The sequence below is a fragment of the Melampsora larici-populina genome (assembly GCF_000204055.1).
Source record: "Melampsora larici-populina 98AG31 unplaced genomic scaffold MELLAscaffold_9, whole genome shotgun sequence".
In the NCBI taxonomy this organism is placed as follows: domain Eukaryota; kingdom Fungi; phylum Basidiomycota; class Pucciniomycetes; order Pucciniales; family Melampsoraceae; genus Melampsora; species Melampsora laricis-populina.
The window spans coordinates 1,630,808-1,646,847 of NW_006768773.1; the positions used below are offsets into that span (position 1 = coordinate 1,630,808).

A 16,040-nucleotide genomic window follows, 5' to 3' on the forward strand; every position below is an offset into this window, starting at 1 on the left:
CTGGAGGATGTTATGAAGAAGGTGGAGGAGCTAAGTGCTAGGTTGTTAGAGGAGACGACACTTCGGCAGAAGGCTGAAATGGAGTTGAATCAATTGAGACACACTCAAAGTGTCCCGATGGAAAGCAAACAGGCCTCGACAGGAGGGAACCAACAACATGCGAGCTTCACAGCCCACCACGTTGTCCCTTCGACACAACCCAAGCCTCCTAAGATAGCGACGCCCAACAAGTTTGATGGGTCTAAAGGACCAAAGGCTGAGATCTTCATGAACCAGTTAGGCCTGTACATCCAAATGAACAACACGTCCTTCAGCAATGACCAGGCAAAGGTTGCGTTCGCACTGTCGTATACAACTGGCAGAGCGAACACTTGGGGTCAGACGTTCACCGATCAGCTTTTAGACACCTCAGTAGCCCATCTAGTCACGTGGGCTAAGTTCGTCGAATCATTCAAGGCTACGTTCTTTGACTCTGAGAGAATCCCGAAAGCTGAGAAGGATCTACGAGCGCTGAAACAGACCAAGGCGGTGACCGACTACTGGATTAGGTTCTCAGAGTTATCGCTAATAGTGAAATGGCCCGAATCTGTTTTGATTTCTCAATTTAATCAAGGACTCAAATCAGAAATAACTGTGCATATGGTCCGTGACGAATTCACTTGTGTAGAGGATGCTGCAAAACTGGCAATTAAGATAGACAATAATATCAACAAACGGCACCAAGACTATCATGTAGCTCACCAACATACCTCGTCCACTACTGTAACAGATCCCGATGCTATGGATTGCTCTGCCTACAGAATCAACATCTCGAATGAGGAGTATAAGCGTAGAGGTACCTCAAGAGCCTGCTATGGGTGTGGTAAAACGGATCATTTCATCAGTAATTGCTCAGAAGTACGAAAGAAGAAAAGCGGGCTTTATAATCAGAATAGAACTTATGGAGGATATCAGAGAGGTGGAAATTCAAGAATTAATGAATTAGAAAGTAAATTACAAGCCCGAATAGATGAACTTGATGCAAAATTAAAAGATGATGAAAAGGGGAGAAAGGAAGGTGGAAGAGCTGAGTCGTCAAAAAATGGCAAAGCTCGGGAGTGAAGGTTGTGCCCTCCCCAAGTGAAGTTGAATCAGGATTAGAACGAGACATTATTGATATTCTTGAAATGCATGATACCAGAATTATCGATACTGTGCTTTTATATGACCCTGACACTGCCACAACCACCTCAGCTCGTGCCCTTGTAGACAGCGGAGCTACACATGAAGCCGCAAGTAAGAGATTCATTAGCAAAGCCAAGCTCACTACCTCCCCATTACCCCAGACCAGAAGCGTGATTGGATTTAGTGGACATGAGTCGGTAGTAACCCACACGGGGGACTACCATGTCAATCACCAACCAATCAACACCACCTTCATAATCACTGAACTCAGAGACAAGTACGATATCATTCTTGGAATGCCTTGGATCAGAAAGAACCACCATCTCATAGACTGGGAACATGGAAGACTAAGGAAACAAGACATCACAAACATTGCAGCTGCAGAAGCTTTGTCGTTACCAAAAAACTCCTCTTTGGACCACAGGTTGGAGCCTTTGAGGCACGCTAGGTTATATGACGAGGGGGTGCAAGTCGATGAAGACTTATTCACACCCCCGCAATGTGAGTTCGAAAGTTCATCTAATCAAAAATCTCAAAGACCAGATGACAAGTTGTTACCTCTCCTAGAACTCACACCAAACCAACGAGCTAATGAAGGCCCCAAGAGACAATCAGAAACAGAACTACTTGGCACTCAATGCAATCTGAAAAACCCCTCAACGGACCAAGGAGTGGAACCATTGAGGAAAGCTAAGAACATTGAGATGGGGTAAAGCACGAAAAGAGCTTGCCAAAACCCCCGCCAAGTAAGTGCGATATTCTATCTCCGTTAATTTCTTGTCAAAACGTTAGCAAGCAGACATCTCCTCTCTTAAGCTATGCAAGAACAGGCATCAGACAACGAGTAAGCACCCACAACTCAATCAGTACTTCCAAAACGACTATTGCGGCGGCGAAGACGGCTTGGAATGTGTCCACAAGACTGGCAGTCGAGCAGATCAAAGACAAACAAGAAGCATCAGCAGCAGATTTAGTTCCTAAGGAATATCACGATTATCTCAACATGTTTGAAAAGAATAATTCAAATGTCCTACCGCCACATAGACCATACGATTTCAGAGTAGATCTACTCCCCAATGCCACACCTCAAGCTGGACGAGTTATTCCTCTATCCCCGAGAGAGAATGAAGTGTTGAACAAAATGATAGAAAAAGGACTGAAGAATGGCACTATTAGAAGAACTACGTCGCCATGGGCAGCTCCAGTGCTATTCACGGGAAAGAAAGATGGAAATCTTAGACCCTGTTTCGACTATAGAAAGTTAAATGCACTCACGGTAAAGAATAAATATCCATTACCTCTAACCATGGAATTAGTAGACAGTCTTTTGGATGCTGATGAATTTACCAGCTTAGACATGAGAAATGGATACAATAATTTGAGAGTACGTGAAGGAGACAAGGCAAAATTAGCCTTCATTTGCAGAGCCGGTCAATTTGAACCTTTAACGATGCCGTTTGGTCCGACAGGGGCGCCAGGTTTTTTTCAGTTCTTTATCCAAGACATATTGAAGGCTCATATAGGCAGAGACGTAGCGGCTTATCAGGACGACATTTTGATCTATACTAAACCGGGAGTAGATCACAAGGCTGTAGTTAAAGAAGTTCTCAACATATTGAAGAATCAGAATGTATGGTTGAAACCAGAGAAATGCAAGTTCTCGAAGAAGGAAATATCTTATCTAGGTTTAGTCATCTCAAGAAATCAAATACGCATGGATGAAACCAAAGTCAGAGCGGTAACTGAATGGCCCGCGCCAAAAAGCGCTTCAGAAGTTCTCACGTTTTTAGGATTCTCAAACTTCTATAGAAGGTTCATAAGTCATTTTTCGAAAATAGCCAGGCCATTACATGAATTATCTCAAGATGGAGTTAAATTTGAATGGACAGAGGAGAGAAATCAGGCATTTGAGAGTTTGAAGTCAGCATTCACTACAGCTCCGGTATTGACAATAGCAAACCCGTACAAACCCTTCATTCTAGAGTGTGGTTGCTCAGACTTCGCACTGGGCGCAGTCCTCTTGCAAATATCAGAAAAAGACAACCTTCTCCATCCAGTAGCGTTCCTTTCAAGATCATTAATCAAAGCCGAAAGAAATTACGAAATTTTCGACAAAGAGCTCCTGGCGGTGGTGGCGGCGTTCAAGGAGTGGAGACAATACCTGGAAGGCAATCCGAACAGGCTGAGTGTCATAGTTTATACAGATCACAAGAATCTACAGTCTCTTATGACCACAAAAGAACTTACAAGAAGACAAGCTAGATGGGTTGAAATTCTAAGCGGTTTCGACTTTGAAATTAGATTCAGACCTGGCAAAGACTCAGCCAAACCTGACGCGTTATCTAGGAGGCCGGACCTAGCTCCTGCTGATGGAGATAAGCTCACATTTGGACAGCTGTTAAAACCTGTAAACCTACCAAAGGACGCTTTCATTGATGCTTTGGACTTTGAATGTCACTTTTTAGATGAGAACACGAATTCATCCAACTTTGAGATACAAGAGCAAGAAAATGCGGAAATTTTGTGGACCGATGAACAGATTATCGAAGAAATCAAATGCAAATCACAAGCGGATGTCAAGATCAACGAAATACTCAGATTTTTTAATGATATGCCTAAGTCAAAGTTTCTAGCTGACTACAAGGTTGTGGATGGAGTGGTGTATTTCCAAGATCGAATCCTGGTACCGGATGATGCTGACATAAAACTTCAGATTTTACAATCACGCCATGACAGCACTCTTGCAGGACACCCTGGTAGGATGAGGACTTTAATGTTAACAAAAAGGCTATATCATTGGCCCTCGATGAAACAATATGTCAACAAATACGTGGATGGGTGCCATTCATGTCAACGCGTGAAGGCCAGGACTACGAAACAAGTAGGAAGTCTACAACCATTACCGATACCAGAAGGGCCGTGGCTTGACATATGCTACACTGCCAGCATTAAAGAGGTTCCCAGATGGGAATACGGGTCCTAGTGATCAGATTCCCATTCTGCTACTGTTACACAGTTCCATGAATATTTCCTGAGTAGCCATTGTGATATATGTAGTCAATATTTTGAAATGTGCGTCTCAATCTGAACAAAGTTACAGCATGTATTACACATGGTTTTCTTATCTAGATGAGCAGATAGCTGAGCGGACCTGTATGTAGCTGATAGCTAAGGATTTACTCAGATGTTTGCACATATGTAGTGTATGCTTTATGGCTCAGATGTGCAGTGCAAGATGATTTGATTCTCCATTCTTCTCTCAATGATATTCCCAGCCTAGGTCATGTTCCGACCAGGGAACCTATTTAATGCTGGCAGTGCTATGACCTCATCACTGACCTACTGGAGTCAGGAGGGTGTGACAGCATTCTCACGGTAGTGGATAGATTCACGAAGATGGCGCACTTCTTGCCTTGTAACAAGTCCATGGATTTGGAAGGCCTTGGAGCATTAATGCTAGCTCACGTATGGAAATTACACGGTACTCCACGAACCATTACGTCGGACAGAGGTAACGTCTTCATTTCTAAAATCACTAGAGAAATGAACAAAAGGCTAGGAATAACGACACAGGCCTCGACGGCGTACCACCCGCAAACTGATGGCCAGTCAGAAATAACTAACAAATCAGTTGAACAATATATTAGGCACTTCTCGTCCTATAGACAAGACAACTGGAAAGACTTACTTCCAATGGCCGAATTTGCTTACAACAACAATCTACATGTATCGATTGGAATGTCACCGTTCAAAGCAAACTACGGGTTCAACGTGCAGTTTACGGACGTTCCAAGTGACGAACAAAGCCTCCTGTTGGTAGAAGAAAGAATGAAATTGCTGAAAGAAACACATGAAGAGCTCAAATATGCGATGCTAGAAGCACAAGAGACAATGAAAGCTCAATTCGACAAAACGGTCCTTGCAACTCCTACGTGGGGAAACGGAGAGGAAGTGTGGCTGAACAGTAAAAATATCTCAACAACGAGACCCACTGCTAAGTTTTCTCATTGATGGTTGGGACCGTATAAGATCAAAAGAAGAATCTCTACTAATGCCTATGAATTAAACTTACCAAAGGAAATGAACAATGTACACCCAGTGTTCCATGTGAATTTACTTAGGAAATACGAAAAAAGTGGAGTGGAAGGACAGGCAATGAAACAACCAGAACCAGTAGTAATTCAAGGAGAAGAAGAATTTGAGGTAAACGAAATTTTGAACAAGAGGAAAAGAAGGGGGAAAGTGGAGTATTTGATAAGTTGGAAGGGATATGAACCTAACCACGATTCATGGGAACCAGAAAATGCATTAGGTAACGCACAAGAATTGGTGAAGGAGTTCAATTTTAAATACCCTCAAGCTGAAAATCAATATCATAGGACACGGAAAATGTAAGAGGGCGAAGCTTTTCCCACAGGGTTTTTAATGCTAGCCCGGGGAAAGATATCTAGCTCATAAATTTGGGAGGGGCTGAGATATGGAGGGGGAGTGGTGTTATGATCTCTATACTGAGATATGCTTGAAGTGTGTTTTCCTTTCGTGCCTACTAGGAAGGGGAAGCTTTTACCTTACCCCTTTCCTTCACATTGCAATCTCTATATCACGCTATACCCACCTTGCCTGCTCGTCTCTACCAAGTCATCAAGGTCCTTACATACTGCACCCGGTGACGCTTCATGTGAAGCTTGGTGACGCTGCGTGTGAAGCTCCGGCCCTGCCCCAGAGCGTCCGCATGAAGCTACATGTGGAGCGTCGCTGCCTTGCCCGGGGTGTAAGAGACTGGTGTGAAGGCATTTTTTTGGTGAAAAAAGGGTCGGCACCCCGGCCGGGTTGGGCGCCCACGGGGCCATTTTCAGCTGTCATCGAGCAGGATCTGGATGCCCCGGGGCGCATACCGTCAGCTCTGTGAAAGACGTCGGGCAGAGTCGGCCGGGCAGGGCCGGGTCCGGGTCACAGCCCAAGTCCCAACCCCAACCACTACATGTTGGGTATTGGCTTGCCTGGCCCCCAAACTGACAAGTCAAAAGTAAAAAGACTCCCCAAGCCTGCTCAGGGGTCCCTGACTGGATTTTTTGGTAAAAAACTGGCCCCTAAAGCCTTCCCGGCCTGGCCAAAAAGTGTCCCTCACCCAAAGATCAAACACTGTCCCAGTCTATTTATGTACAAATCCACAAAAATGGACCTCCTGACCATATGATTTGGTTGGATTGCAGTATTTGGGGAATTGGGGAAGGACCCAAAGTGCCTTGAGGGTGTGACTGAGGCCTCTCAGGCACCTTCCACTGTCCACTCACTGGGGTTTTTGTTGTTGACAAGGTGTTTACACACCAATAATTTCCCCACTGGTTACCCAATGGAAAACAGATTTTTCCAAATTGCCAGCGCAACCCCCAACCATTGGGAGTTCCAAAACTTCTTCCCAAACCCCATACTAATTGGGGCCCGTTGGTGAGTCCTATCAGAACCAGCTTTGGGGCTTGGGCTGAAAGGGAAGTATGGTGTAACAGGTCTATGCTTACCTTAACTAAGCCCCTCACATGGCCGCGCCTGCGCCCTTGAAAGAGGGGCTTATAACTCAAACAGGGTTTTTGGTGGTGTGACTCCAACAATCAAGTCACCTTATGTTGTTTTTCATGTCTCTCCTCTTCCCTATTCCATTAATCTTTCAGCCCTTTTAGAGTACTGTTCTTCATGGGATGCTAAGCCTACATATTGTGATATACTTTTGATGAGCAACAGACATCCCTGCATGGCTTGAGAGCTGTGTTGAAAATGCAAAACACAGGCCTTATGTCCTGTTGTAAAAGGCCTAATACCACCCGGGCCCCGAAGCCAGCTGGATATTCCCTTGGATGAAATTCAAAAGCACATACAGCCATTCCGATATTGCTTGTCGCACCCTTTGAAAAGAAAAGGTTTGTGAGCTTGAAACCTAAGTTTTAACCGGTTAAAACCTGAAGTTTGGCTGTATTGCCTTGAATTACAGCTGAGTTTGAAGTTTTATCGAGTAAAAACTTAGGTTTCAACTTTTTCTTTTTCAAAACGGAGCGACAAGCAATATCGGAATGGCTGTAAATGACAAATGTTACATCAAGATTTCAGAGCTGTTCTGCTCCACCTGAACCACCGTGAATGGCACCATGTTATGTACAATCTGATGAAGAATAAAATACTAGAAGGGCTGAAAAACTTTCAAGCTGGGAAGCAAGGAGAGATGAAAAACAACATATTGTTGTGACTTATGTAATTGAGTGGAATCACACCGCCAAAAAACCTGTTTGAGTCAAAAAGCCTAAGCAGGCCTAAGCTTAGCTAAGCCCCTCTTACGCGTTCGCCGCGCCCTCGCGGCTTAGTTAAGCTAAGGTCTATGCAGACATGTCAATCATCGTGTACTTTCAAGTCAAGATACTTTTGTTGAATTGGTTTTCTGGTTTTCCCTTTCATGTTGATTCTCAATCTTCACTCCATCTCGACGATTATCGTCATCGAGGAAAAAGTCAGCCGTTTGTCTACAGTCTTCCAGCATCAAGCAATGCTATTGACCTGACCAATCACCTTCATTGTTGGTTATTCCAGTTCTGAATTAGTAAACCTTGGCTTTATCAGCAAGCTCTCCAACTATCTGTGCTTTGACCTATCTGGTTGCACTTTGGTATATCTCTCCCTTTTTCCTTGATAGTTTCAGCTCAACTTGTTGACTAACGTGTCCGTTGCGCTGATAGAACAATGACAGGCTCCACCACCTTGTTCAGCAATACGTATCAGCTGTACAAAAGCTACACCAGCGATGTTTGTCAATGGCTCATGGACGCCGCTGGTTACAAACAGGCCGCCGACAACCAGGCCGCTGTCAATGAAGCCCGTGACACTTCTCTCGCTCAGCCCCCTACGCGCGGGACAGGTCGTTTGAAAGGAAAGGCGCGTAAATTGGCTAAAGCCAGTGCTTCATCTGCGACTCAAAACAACAATGTCATGAAAACCTCGATCGCGGTAGACCAGCTTGTGGCATTAGCTCAAAACATCTCTCAGGACCACGAAAAGATGTCAAAGATTCCCAAGACGATCATTACCAAGCTTGAAAAGACTATCTCCCTCCGCCAGGATTATCTCGGACTCTATGCAGCCAGACCGTCACCCAAAGATATCAAAACAAGCCCACACCTTCAAGAAGAAAATGCGTCACATGCATATTTCGTTCGCGTCCTTGAACGTGTACTACGTATCCTCAAACCAAAAACCCCGCCGAGCCAAGAACTGAATCCGAAACCGATGGATCTCTCCGCTGCCGAGTCTTTGAAAGCTGTTCACAACACGAACAATTTTCATGTCTTAGATGTTGAAGACGTGGAGTACGAGGATGAAACTACTCAGAATCCAACTCCTGCGCCGAAGAACGTAGGCAAAGGGGCCAATCCACCCAAACAAGCTATCCAGGTGAAAGCAAGTTTGGAAGTTGAGGATGAGGATGCCGAAGCTATGTTCGCCATCTTTTGTCTTTTTACTGATATGCATCGACTTCAAGTGCTTGTCCGAGATCACTGGAAGCAATACAAGGCTGGAACGCTACCTCTTGAAACAGTTTCGCTCATGTCCAATATGGCGATTGCGGCTCTTCGACAAACCGAAAAGGATTTCATCAGCACTTTCGGACACCTCCTTCCTTCCCCGCCAACATACAAATCTATCTCTTTACTCATTTACATTCATTTTTGTCTACAAAGAGGATTGGATCCTGCTTACCAAGATGATCCCAGCGATATGTACAATCATGGGATGGCCGATATTGGCGAGCTTATTGGCCTTACAACTCATAGTACGCTCATGTCGATCCGCGACATTGTCCGCCCAAACTCAATTCCTTGGTCAATTCCGGGTGTCTTTGGTGTTTATGATCGCAACGCTGATCGCTCCAAGATGTCAATCCGAGAGACCACAGCCCAAGATCGAGTGATTTTAATTGAGCTCTTCTCAGAGTTTTGCGTCCTGGAACGCTGTAAAGCCTCCGATCGATGCGAAGACGAATTCACAAAGGGTATCCGAAAACTCTACGATACCAAGAACAATGAAATTCCGATCTGGCTAGTCTTGGCTGCTCAGATCTTTTTGGACTCTAACTCAATCCTTGGTCCAGAAGTGACTCGACCGTTCGAGGAGCTTCAAAGGGCAGCCAAACAGGTAGACCTCAATCTCGACCGATTCTTTGCGTCGAGACAAGGTGTACCCGACTTCGACTTATGGACCGGATCAAAGACTGCCATACTTCGTCACTTCCAAAAAGAAACGGTACAGGAATCCATCTTGGCAGACACGCTGACAGAAATGAAGATCTTCTGTAAAAACAGTGTTGACCGTCGGACACCTGCTGGCAATCAAATTTACAATCAGATTGACATCGGTCAACCCTTCAATCTTCGCAAGCAACATCCTCTTCTGTGTGGGACAGAACTTCTTGCCCTGCGTCTTCTCTCTCAAGATATGGGCATTAATGTAGCTTGCACTTGGGGATCTATAGTGTACACCACTCATGCGTACAATGCTTTTCGACAAACTGAAGCCCTGGACGTGGATTGGCCTCTGATTGAATGGGTCATCTCATATTTCACACCTGAGAGAATGTTTGCTGGTTTCAGACCGCAGACAATAGAAGAGTGTTTCAAAAGGTACGTCTCCCAGTTTGCTTCCTACTGTATTCACTCGTTCTCTTGGCGGGCGTGAACTGACATTGTCAAGTACGAACCTTTAGTTACAACCTACTCATGGGTACTTCACTATCTAATTTCGCCCCTAGCGCTCGCCGCTCGAAATCAACGCAGGGCTTGCGCCACTCATCTAAAGGCCCTCGAGACTGGTCTACAAAGTCAAAGGTTCTTGATATACTCCAGATTTGGGCCTCCGGGGAGGAGCCCGCAGGCCAAACAGATGTAGCAGGACGCATGTTGACGCGTCTGATGGCGCTCAATGATAAGTCGAAGGTTTCTCAAAACGCCAAGGTTGTACCAGTTGGAGTGGTTGGACAAGTCTGCACTGTCAAAGCGATGATCGAGGTCGAGATACCATGGCTTCGATGCGACTTCCTCGACCTTCATCTGCGCTGCATGGACTTTTTCCGAGGCATGCGACGTGAGCTTGATGGTCACTTCTCAAGGATATTCGGTCCGTTGTATATCGAGAACGAGAACCAGCTTTCTATGGTGGTTGGCTGGATGCTCATGATCAGTAGTCGCGACCAAAAGGCGTTAGAGCAGTACAAAAAGAAAGCACCGGGTGACATCCAGAGCCTTTCAATTTTCACGGGTGCTCGAGTGATGAAGGAGTTGATCCTTAAAAGCGGTGAAGTGGAAACCCAGTAGCATCCACTTCGTCTCATTGTTTTTGATTTGGGCCAGCTTTGATGATGAACCGATCTTAGATTGTTCAGTTTGTCCTCACGTAGCAGGTTTCCAATCATGGCATATGTTTGTTTTATTCAGGAAGAGGTAGAGGTGGCTTTCCGTCTCCTTGCAAGAGTTTAAGATCATTCTACTTTTTATCAATACCTTTGTCTGACGCTATCATGTAACAGAATGTATACCTCGTGCTACAATTAAACACTCGTGATATCAAGTTCTTCAAAATACCTGGTAGTGCCTCCCTAAAGATATGTGTTCTAGTATGGCTGCTCTTCTTTCAACGGCATGCATCTATGTATCTTATCCTTAGCCTTGGTTCTTTTAACCCAATCATGTGCTATTTATCAACGGATATCCGTTGGAGGTTAAACATCAGATTGTTCAGAACTGTGGGAAGCCCGAACATCCTGATCAGCTCATCATCAACTTCATCTTCCGATGCGCATCTATACTTATCTGACACTGATGAATGATGATCATAAAACAAGAATAAAAATTCTGGAAGTGAGAGTCAACATATTTTGATTGAAACAACAGTTTAAAGTCCACCATAGAACATTAATCTCTTGCTACAAACCCGCGCATAATTACAAATGAAAAACTATGATCACTTTAAAGGGGAAGTTGAAGAGAGATCCAACTAAACCAATAATACAGAAGTTTACATTTTAAAAGAAAAGCTATGCAACCAAGCTTTGAGTGAGAGAAATCAAATCTGTCAAAAAGATAAATCAAATGAAGAGTTGTAGAGGACAAGCAAGCTCTGAAAGTGTAGAATTTTTTCCTGAAGAGGTTGAGTGTGAGAATGTTTTCTTTTCTGCTCACGCCAAGCGCGCGGGGTAAAGCCAAGATATAAGGCCGGGGCACCAAGCTCAAGCTGGGACACGGTCAAGTTGGCTTTGGTTTTTGTAAATTTCCAAATTCATCAAATCCATCCAATCCACTTTCAAACAGAAGGAGAGATGTTTCAGTCTCCAGTTTTACAATTATTATTTTCAACTACATTCTTATTACTCTTACTATCTTCTCTAATCTTTCTGAAACCAAACTATACACCTTCACCAGCCGCAATTCTCTCAAGCGTACTCTTCGATCGATATCCAGGTACTCCAAAAACAGAAGCCGAAGCTAAAATTCAATGGATCAAACCACCTGTCGATTTTTTCGGATTGGATGTTGATATGGCTGATTCGATTTTACCAATGATTGGATCTAGAACTTGGTTTAATCTTTATCCTCATCCTACAAAAACCGGTCCAAAACCACTTCGACAATGGATCAAACGATTAAATTGGCTAAAGAAAAACTCAACGGATCCTTCAATCTTACGTGCACTCTCGATTCCAAAAGCTAAACTTGAAGCAGATGGTTATGTAACTTATCCTGAAGGAGTTCCTATTGGAAATGGTGAAGAAGGAGCTTGTAATTGGGAAAGAACAGGATGTTTGGTAGATGAAGAACATGGATATAAGAATAATTTGGATATCGTTCATGCCGAAAATGGAACTTGGGTTGTTAATTTTGATGATGGGTAGGTACTTAGGTCTGTTCGGCTTGTGATCATCACCAAACACCTCGGAATCCGAGTTTTCTCAGTATTTTCCTTACTGATCCAAATCTTTCACTTCCCTATGGATACCTTTTAGTCCACTTCCACCTTCGAAAACTTTATATGATGCTTTGGATCAATTTAATGCAAAGGCCACTCATTTTTGGGTAAATACTTTACCATTTACCAATGTGATCGGATATATTGAAATGATTGAAAATAAATATAGCGCCTGATTTATGATCGGTAACGACTTGATTAGATTGGAGGAAATGTATTAAAGAATTGGCGACTTGCTCTGATGGCTGCCAAACGAGGTGATCATCTTGCTGTACATACTTGGTCAATCCCTTTATCCTTTTGATTTTTCATATCAGATCCATTATATGGTTTTCTTGAGCTAAAGCATGTGTCTCTTTATAGGTCTCATGCTCATCTGACAACATTATCGGATAATGAAGTTTTGGGAGAACTTGGTTGGTGTATACAGATCATCGCTGATGTAACTGGTAAAGTACCTAAATACTTTAGACCACCTTATGGGAACATTGATAATCGGATACGAGTGATTGCAAAGGTCTGTTCGTGACCCTCCACTTCTTTCGAACCGGCATCAACTCATACATTGCATGTCTCACTGTGTCGTCTTTTATAGCATGTTTTCGGTCTAGAGACGGTGATATGGAATTATGATTCAGTAGATTGGGGTTTAAATCAAACTTACGCAACAGGTGATCTAGTTGATACACCCGATCCTGCCACCGCGCCGTCCTACCAAGCCGTAGTAGATGGCATCAAGATCATAGCTGCCAATGGACCAGGTTATGATCCGAAGAAGACTGCAAGCGTGAATCGACAATCAAATCAAGCAGGTTGTTTGATTCTAGAACATGAGTTGAGTGAAGAATCTGTGAGTGCTTTTAAGGATTCATGGGAGTTTGTAAAAAGTCAGGGATGGAAAATGGTACCATTACCTGAAGGCTTACCAGGAGGTGATGGAGATTGGTATCAATGAGTGATTTATCAGACAATTGAGTGTTTTCTCAGGAATGTAAGTTGAGTGTGTGATCTTAATTGAGAGGTTTGGGATGAAGCACTGACCTTTCATGTACTTCTTGGACGTCTGATTGTTGTGACGAACTAGTTTGGACTCTATGGATCGAAACAGATCACTGTTTGTGTCTCTTATACCCTTCTTGTGTCGTTTTCTCTGGGGTCAAATTCTTGCCTAGACTAGATGTTTTACGATCTTTCAAGGTCACTATCACCCTATGCGCTTTGTATGTAGGTAACTGGTGGCTCTATAATGTATTTACTGTAGATGGATATTTCTAACTTGGACCAACCCCATGAGACGACAAATTCCTACTGGAGTAGCTTCTCCTCAAGACATTGATATTTCCTTCTTTATGCTATTCTGCCTCTTCTTGGCAAATTCTCAGACTAGGATTGATCAGTATATATATGCCCTTATTGTTTTATCACTTTGAAACTCGCAGCTTTTCATTTTTCATTTTTTGTGAACTTCTGCTATTCTTTTCAATACAGTGGGTAAACCCGAGTACGTGTTCCAAGCCAGTCCGCATAGAGGTTTGGGTCCGAAATTTTTGAGAAATTTTTGCCATTTTTTCTGCTTTTTTTGGCGGGAGAGTAAGGTTGAGGGGTGGTGTTAGGCTGCAAAACTTTTGGTTTTTTTTTGAAAAAAAAGCAAATTTGGTTGTTATTTGCCACTTGAGCAGCCATATTCATTAAATTATAGGCCTAGTGCGCCGCTAAGTAGCTAGATAGGTACCTAATTGAGGCCTAGGTCCGAAAATCCAAACCTCTAAAAGAGTAAAATCATATTTTTGGTCTCCAAAACCATATTCCTAGATTCATCAAAGCAATGCCTTTTCAATGGTCTGGGTGCCAGTCTCAAACATTCAAATTGAGTGCCCCGACATTGACCCGAAAGGTGAAATTTGATTTTGCAGGGCAGGTCGGAACACGTACTCGGGTTTACCCACTGTATACATTTGGGTTGTAGAGGCTCACATTTTGTCTGGTTATTGTTTACTTGACATCTTTTCATGAAGGCTGCTATGATTTATAGGCTCATGAAAGCTACTAGGGGTGTCAGACTTCAAAAATTCAAGTTATGAAATATCAGAACTTCATCAAACCCTCGCGAGGGCGAGGGAAAGTTATAGGTTCACCGCTTGGTGAAAAGTCTGGTCAACTCTTGAGCCAGGTTAAGTCTTGTGCTCGAGATGTCACTGGCTTGCGTGCTATCCTACACCACAAGGACACATATTTGCGTCAGGGCGTCGGGCGTGTCCGAGATTGGGGACACGGCCCGGCATCCACCAACGGGGTGCTGCCCCGACGTCTGAGTGCGCATATAACCGCACGGCATCCTGAAGATGCGCTGGTGTCGTCCGCCGCCAGGATGACATGCCGGCACCCTGTGCTGGGAACACCTGGGGATATCCGATCAACGAGCATCCCTGAAGAACACTGCGGACAACCATCAGTCATCCAATTGCTAATATCAACAAAGGACCGTCTGGACACCAGGAAGACATCGCTCAGCCGTTCCAGTGGTACTGTCGTTCTCCCAACAGCGACGGATCAATTGGTGGTATGTCCTTTTGCTCTCTCCAGATTTGATTTATTCTTGAATCTGACCGTATGATCAAATTCCTTCAAATCGCCCCTTGTTTTCTTCGAATCTCTCTGAAGAAATCTCAACATCAACAGTCCTCAATCTCGTTACGCACTTCAACCTTCCACACTCTACTTAATCCAACATGTCTTTTGCTCAGAACATGGAATCGCCAGAAGTGACCATTGTAGATACTTGTCAGCATACCATGATACTTTTCATTATGAGCACATTAATGTTCTAAATCTGAAAACGTTAATACTATGTAGATTTTGAAAGATTCCGCTCCGGTGAAACATTTAAATATCGTTGTACGTTGTGTAAAGGCAGAGCAATGAATAAGATTGATAAGCACAAGGGATTACCCAATCACATAGCTATGATAGCTGCTCGAGAGGCTGCTGATCGTGAGAATCAACATCATCTCGGTTCGTTCCTTCAAAATGACGAAATGGATTCTTCGGACAAGCAAGAAGTAGCAGAACAAGACCAAGAGGAAGAGATGATCAATAGTGACAGATCATCACCAGCATGTCAGGGTTATACCGAGGCTCTGATGCAACTTCTAACTGGAAATTACGGTGACTCCGAATCCGAACATTCAGATAGCTCTGAAGAAACTCAAAAGCGTCCCGAGCTCGCTGACGTCAACTGGGATGCAATTCTGATGAACAAGTTGCAAGACGACATGGATCAAAGCTCAATGACCTCGGAAAGTCCATCAAGTGATTCAGGCATGGACAACAACATAATTGAAGAAGACAAAACAAAAGACACACCTCGAATTGATACAGACTGGTATCCGTTCACAAAGGAGGTGTGTCTTTTGGATCTTCAATAAGCACTAGGTCGCTGCATTGCTAATGTTCGGTTCAACTAATGTTCGGTTCCATCCATCAGCAGATTGTGGGACTGTTATCTTCAGGATCTGGACGCCACCTGGTATCAGAGACCGAGTATGAGCATAATCGAATGTTGTTTGCTATATGCAACATCTCTCTACCAGCGTACAAAACTCTAGGACGATTGCGATCAAGGATGTGTGCACGGTTTGGAATAAATGTACAAGAGTGGCAGAGTGCCCTCCAAAACCCGTGCTATGGACTCAGTATTAAAGAGATTGTGGGTCAGGTGAGCGATGTCTCTTGTTTCACAACACCTCCATCAAATTATTAACACATTTATTCTTAACAGGAGCTTTCAAATCCCGTGTAATGGAGCATTTGACCTTTATTCCAGAATATGATCCAAATAAGCCAATAAACCGATTATCTCAGTCCAAAAAGTGGCGTGA

At 43.7% G+C, this 16,040-nt stretch overlaps 4 protein-coding genes across 4 annotated transcripts; all 4 read left to right on the forward strand.

The window, feature by feature from the left end:
* Nucleotides 1–7,634: 7,634 nt before the first annotated feature.
* Nucleotides 7,635–9,824, forward strand: MELLADRAFT_77216 (uncharacterized protein; the record flags this gene model as incomplete). Its single annotated transcript, XM_007407468.1, has 3 exons — nt 7,635–7,660; nt 7,741–7,816; nt 7,887–9,824. A coding segment is annotated over one exon (1,932 nt), but the record flags the coding sequence as incomplete, so codon positions are not given.
* A 430-nt stretch (nt 9,825–10,254) lies between these two features.
* Nucleotides 10,255–10,929, forward strand: MELLADRAFT_71312 (uncharacterized protein; the record flags this gene model as incomplete). Its single annotated transcript, XM_007407469.1, has 1 exon — nt 10,255–10,929. One exon carries the CDS (start codon nt 10,260–10,262, stop codon nt 10,512–10,514), a length of 255 nt encoding a protein of 84 aa, XP_007407531.1.
* A 557-nt stretch (nt 10,930–11,486) lies between these two features.
* On the forward strand, nt 11,487–13,674 carry MELLADRAFT_47596 (family 4 carbohydrate esterase; the record flags this gene model as incomplete). The annotated part of the gene is made up of 6 exons (XM_007407470.1): nt 11,487–12,084; nt 12,200–12,269; nt 12,365–12,444; nt 12,526–12,679; nt 12,758–13,153; nt 13,247–13,674. The coding sequence occupies 5 exons, from the start codon at nt 11,516–11,518 to the stop codon at nt 13,115–13,117; spliced, it is 1,233 nt and encodes a 410-aa protein (XP_007407532.1).
* Nucleotides 13,675–14,891: 1,217 nt separating this feature from the next.
* MELLADRAFT_96443 (uncharacterized protein) lies at nt 14,892–15,961 on the forward strand (the record flags this gene model as incomplete). Its single annotated transcript, XM_007407471.1, has 4 exons — nt 14,892–14,943; nt 15,016–15,563; nt 15,647–15,877; nt 15,941–15,961. 4 exons carry the CDS (start codon nt 14,892–14,894, stop codon nt 15,959–15,961), a joined length of 852 nt encoding a protein of 283 aa, XP_007407533.1.
* Between the last annotated feature and the right edge of the window lie 79 nt (nt 15,962–16,040).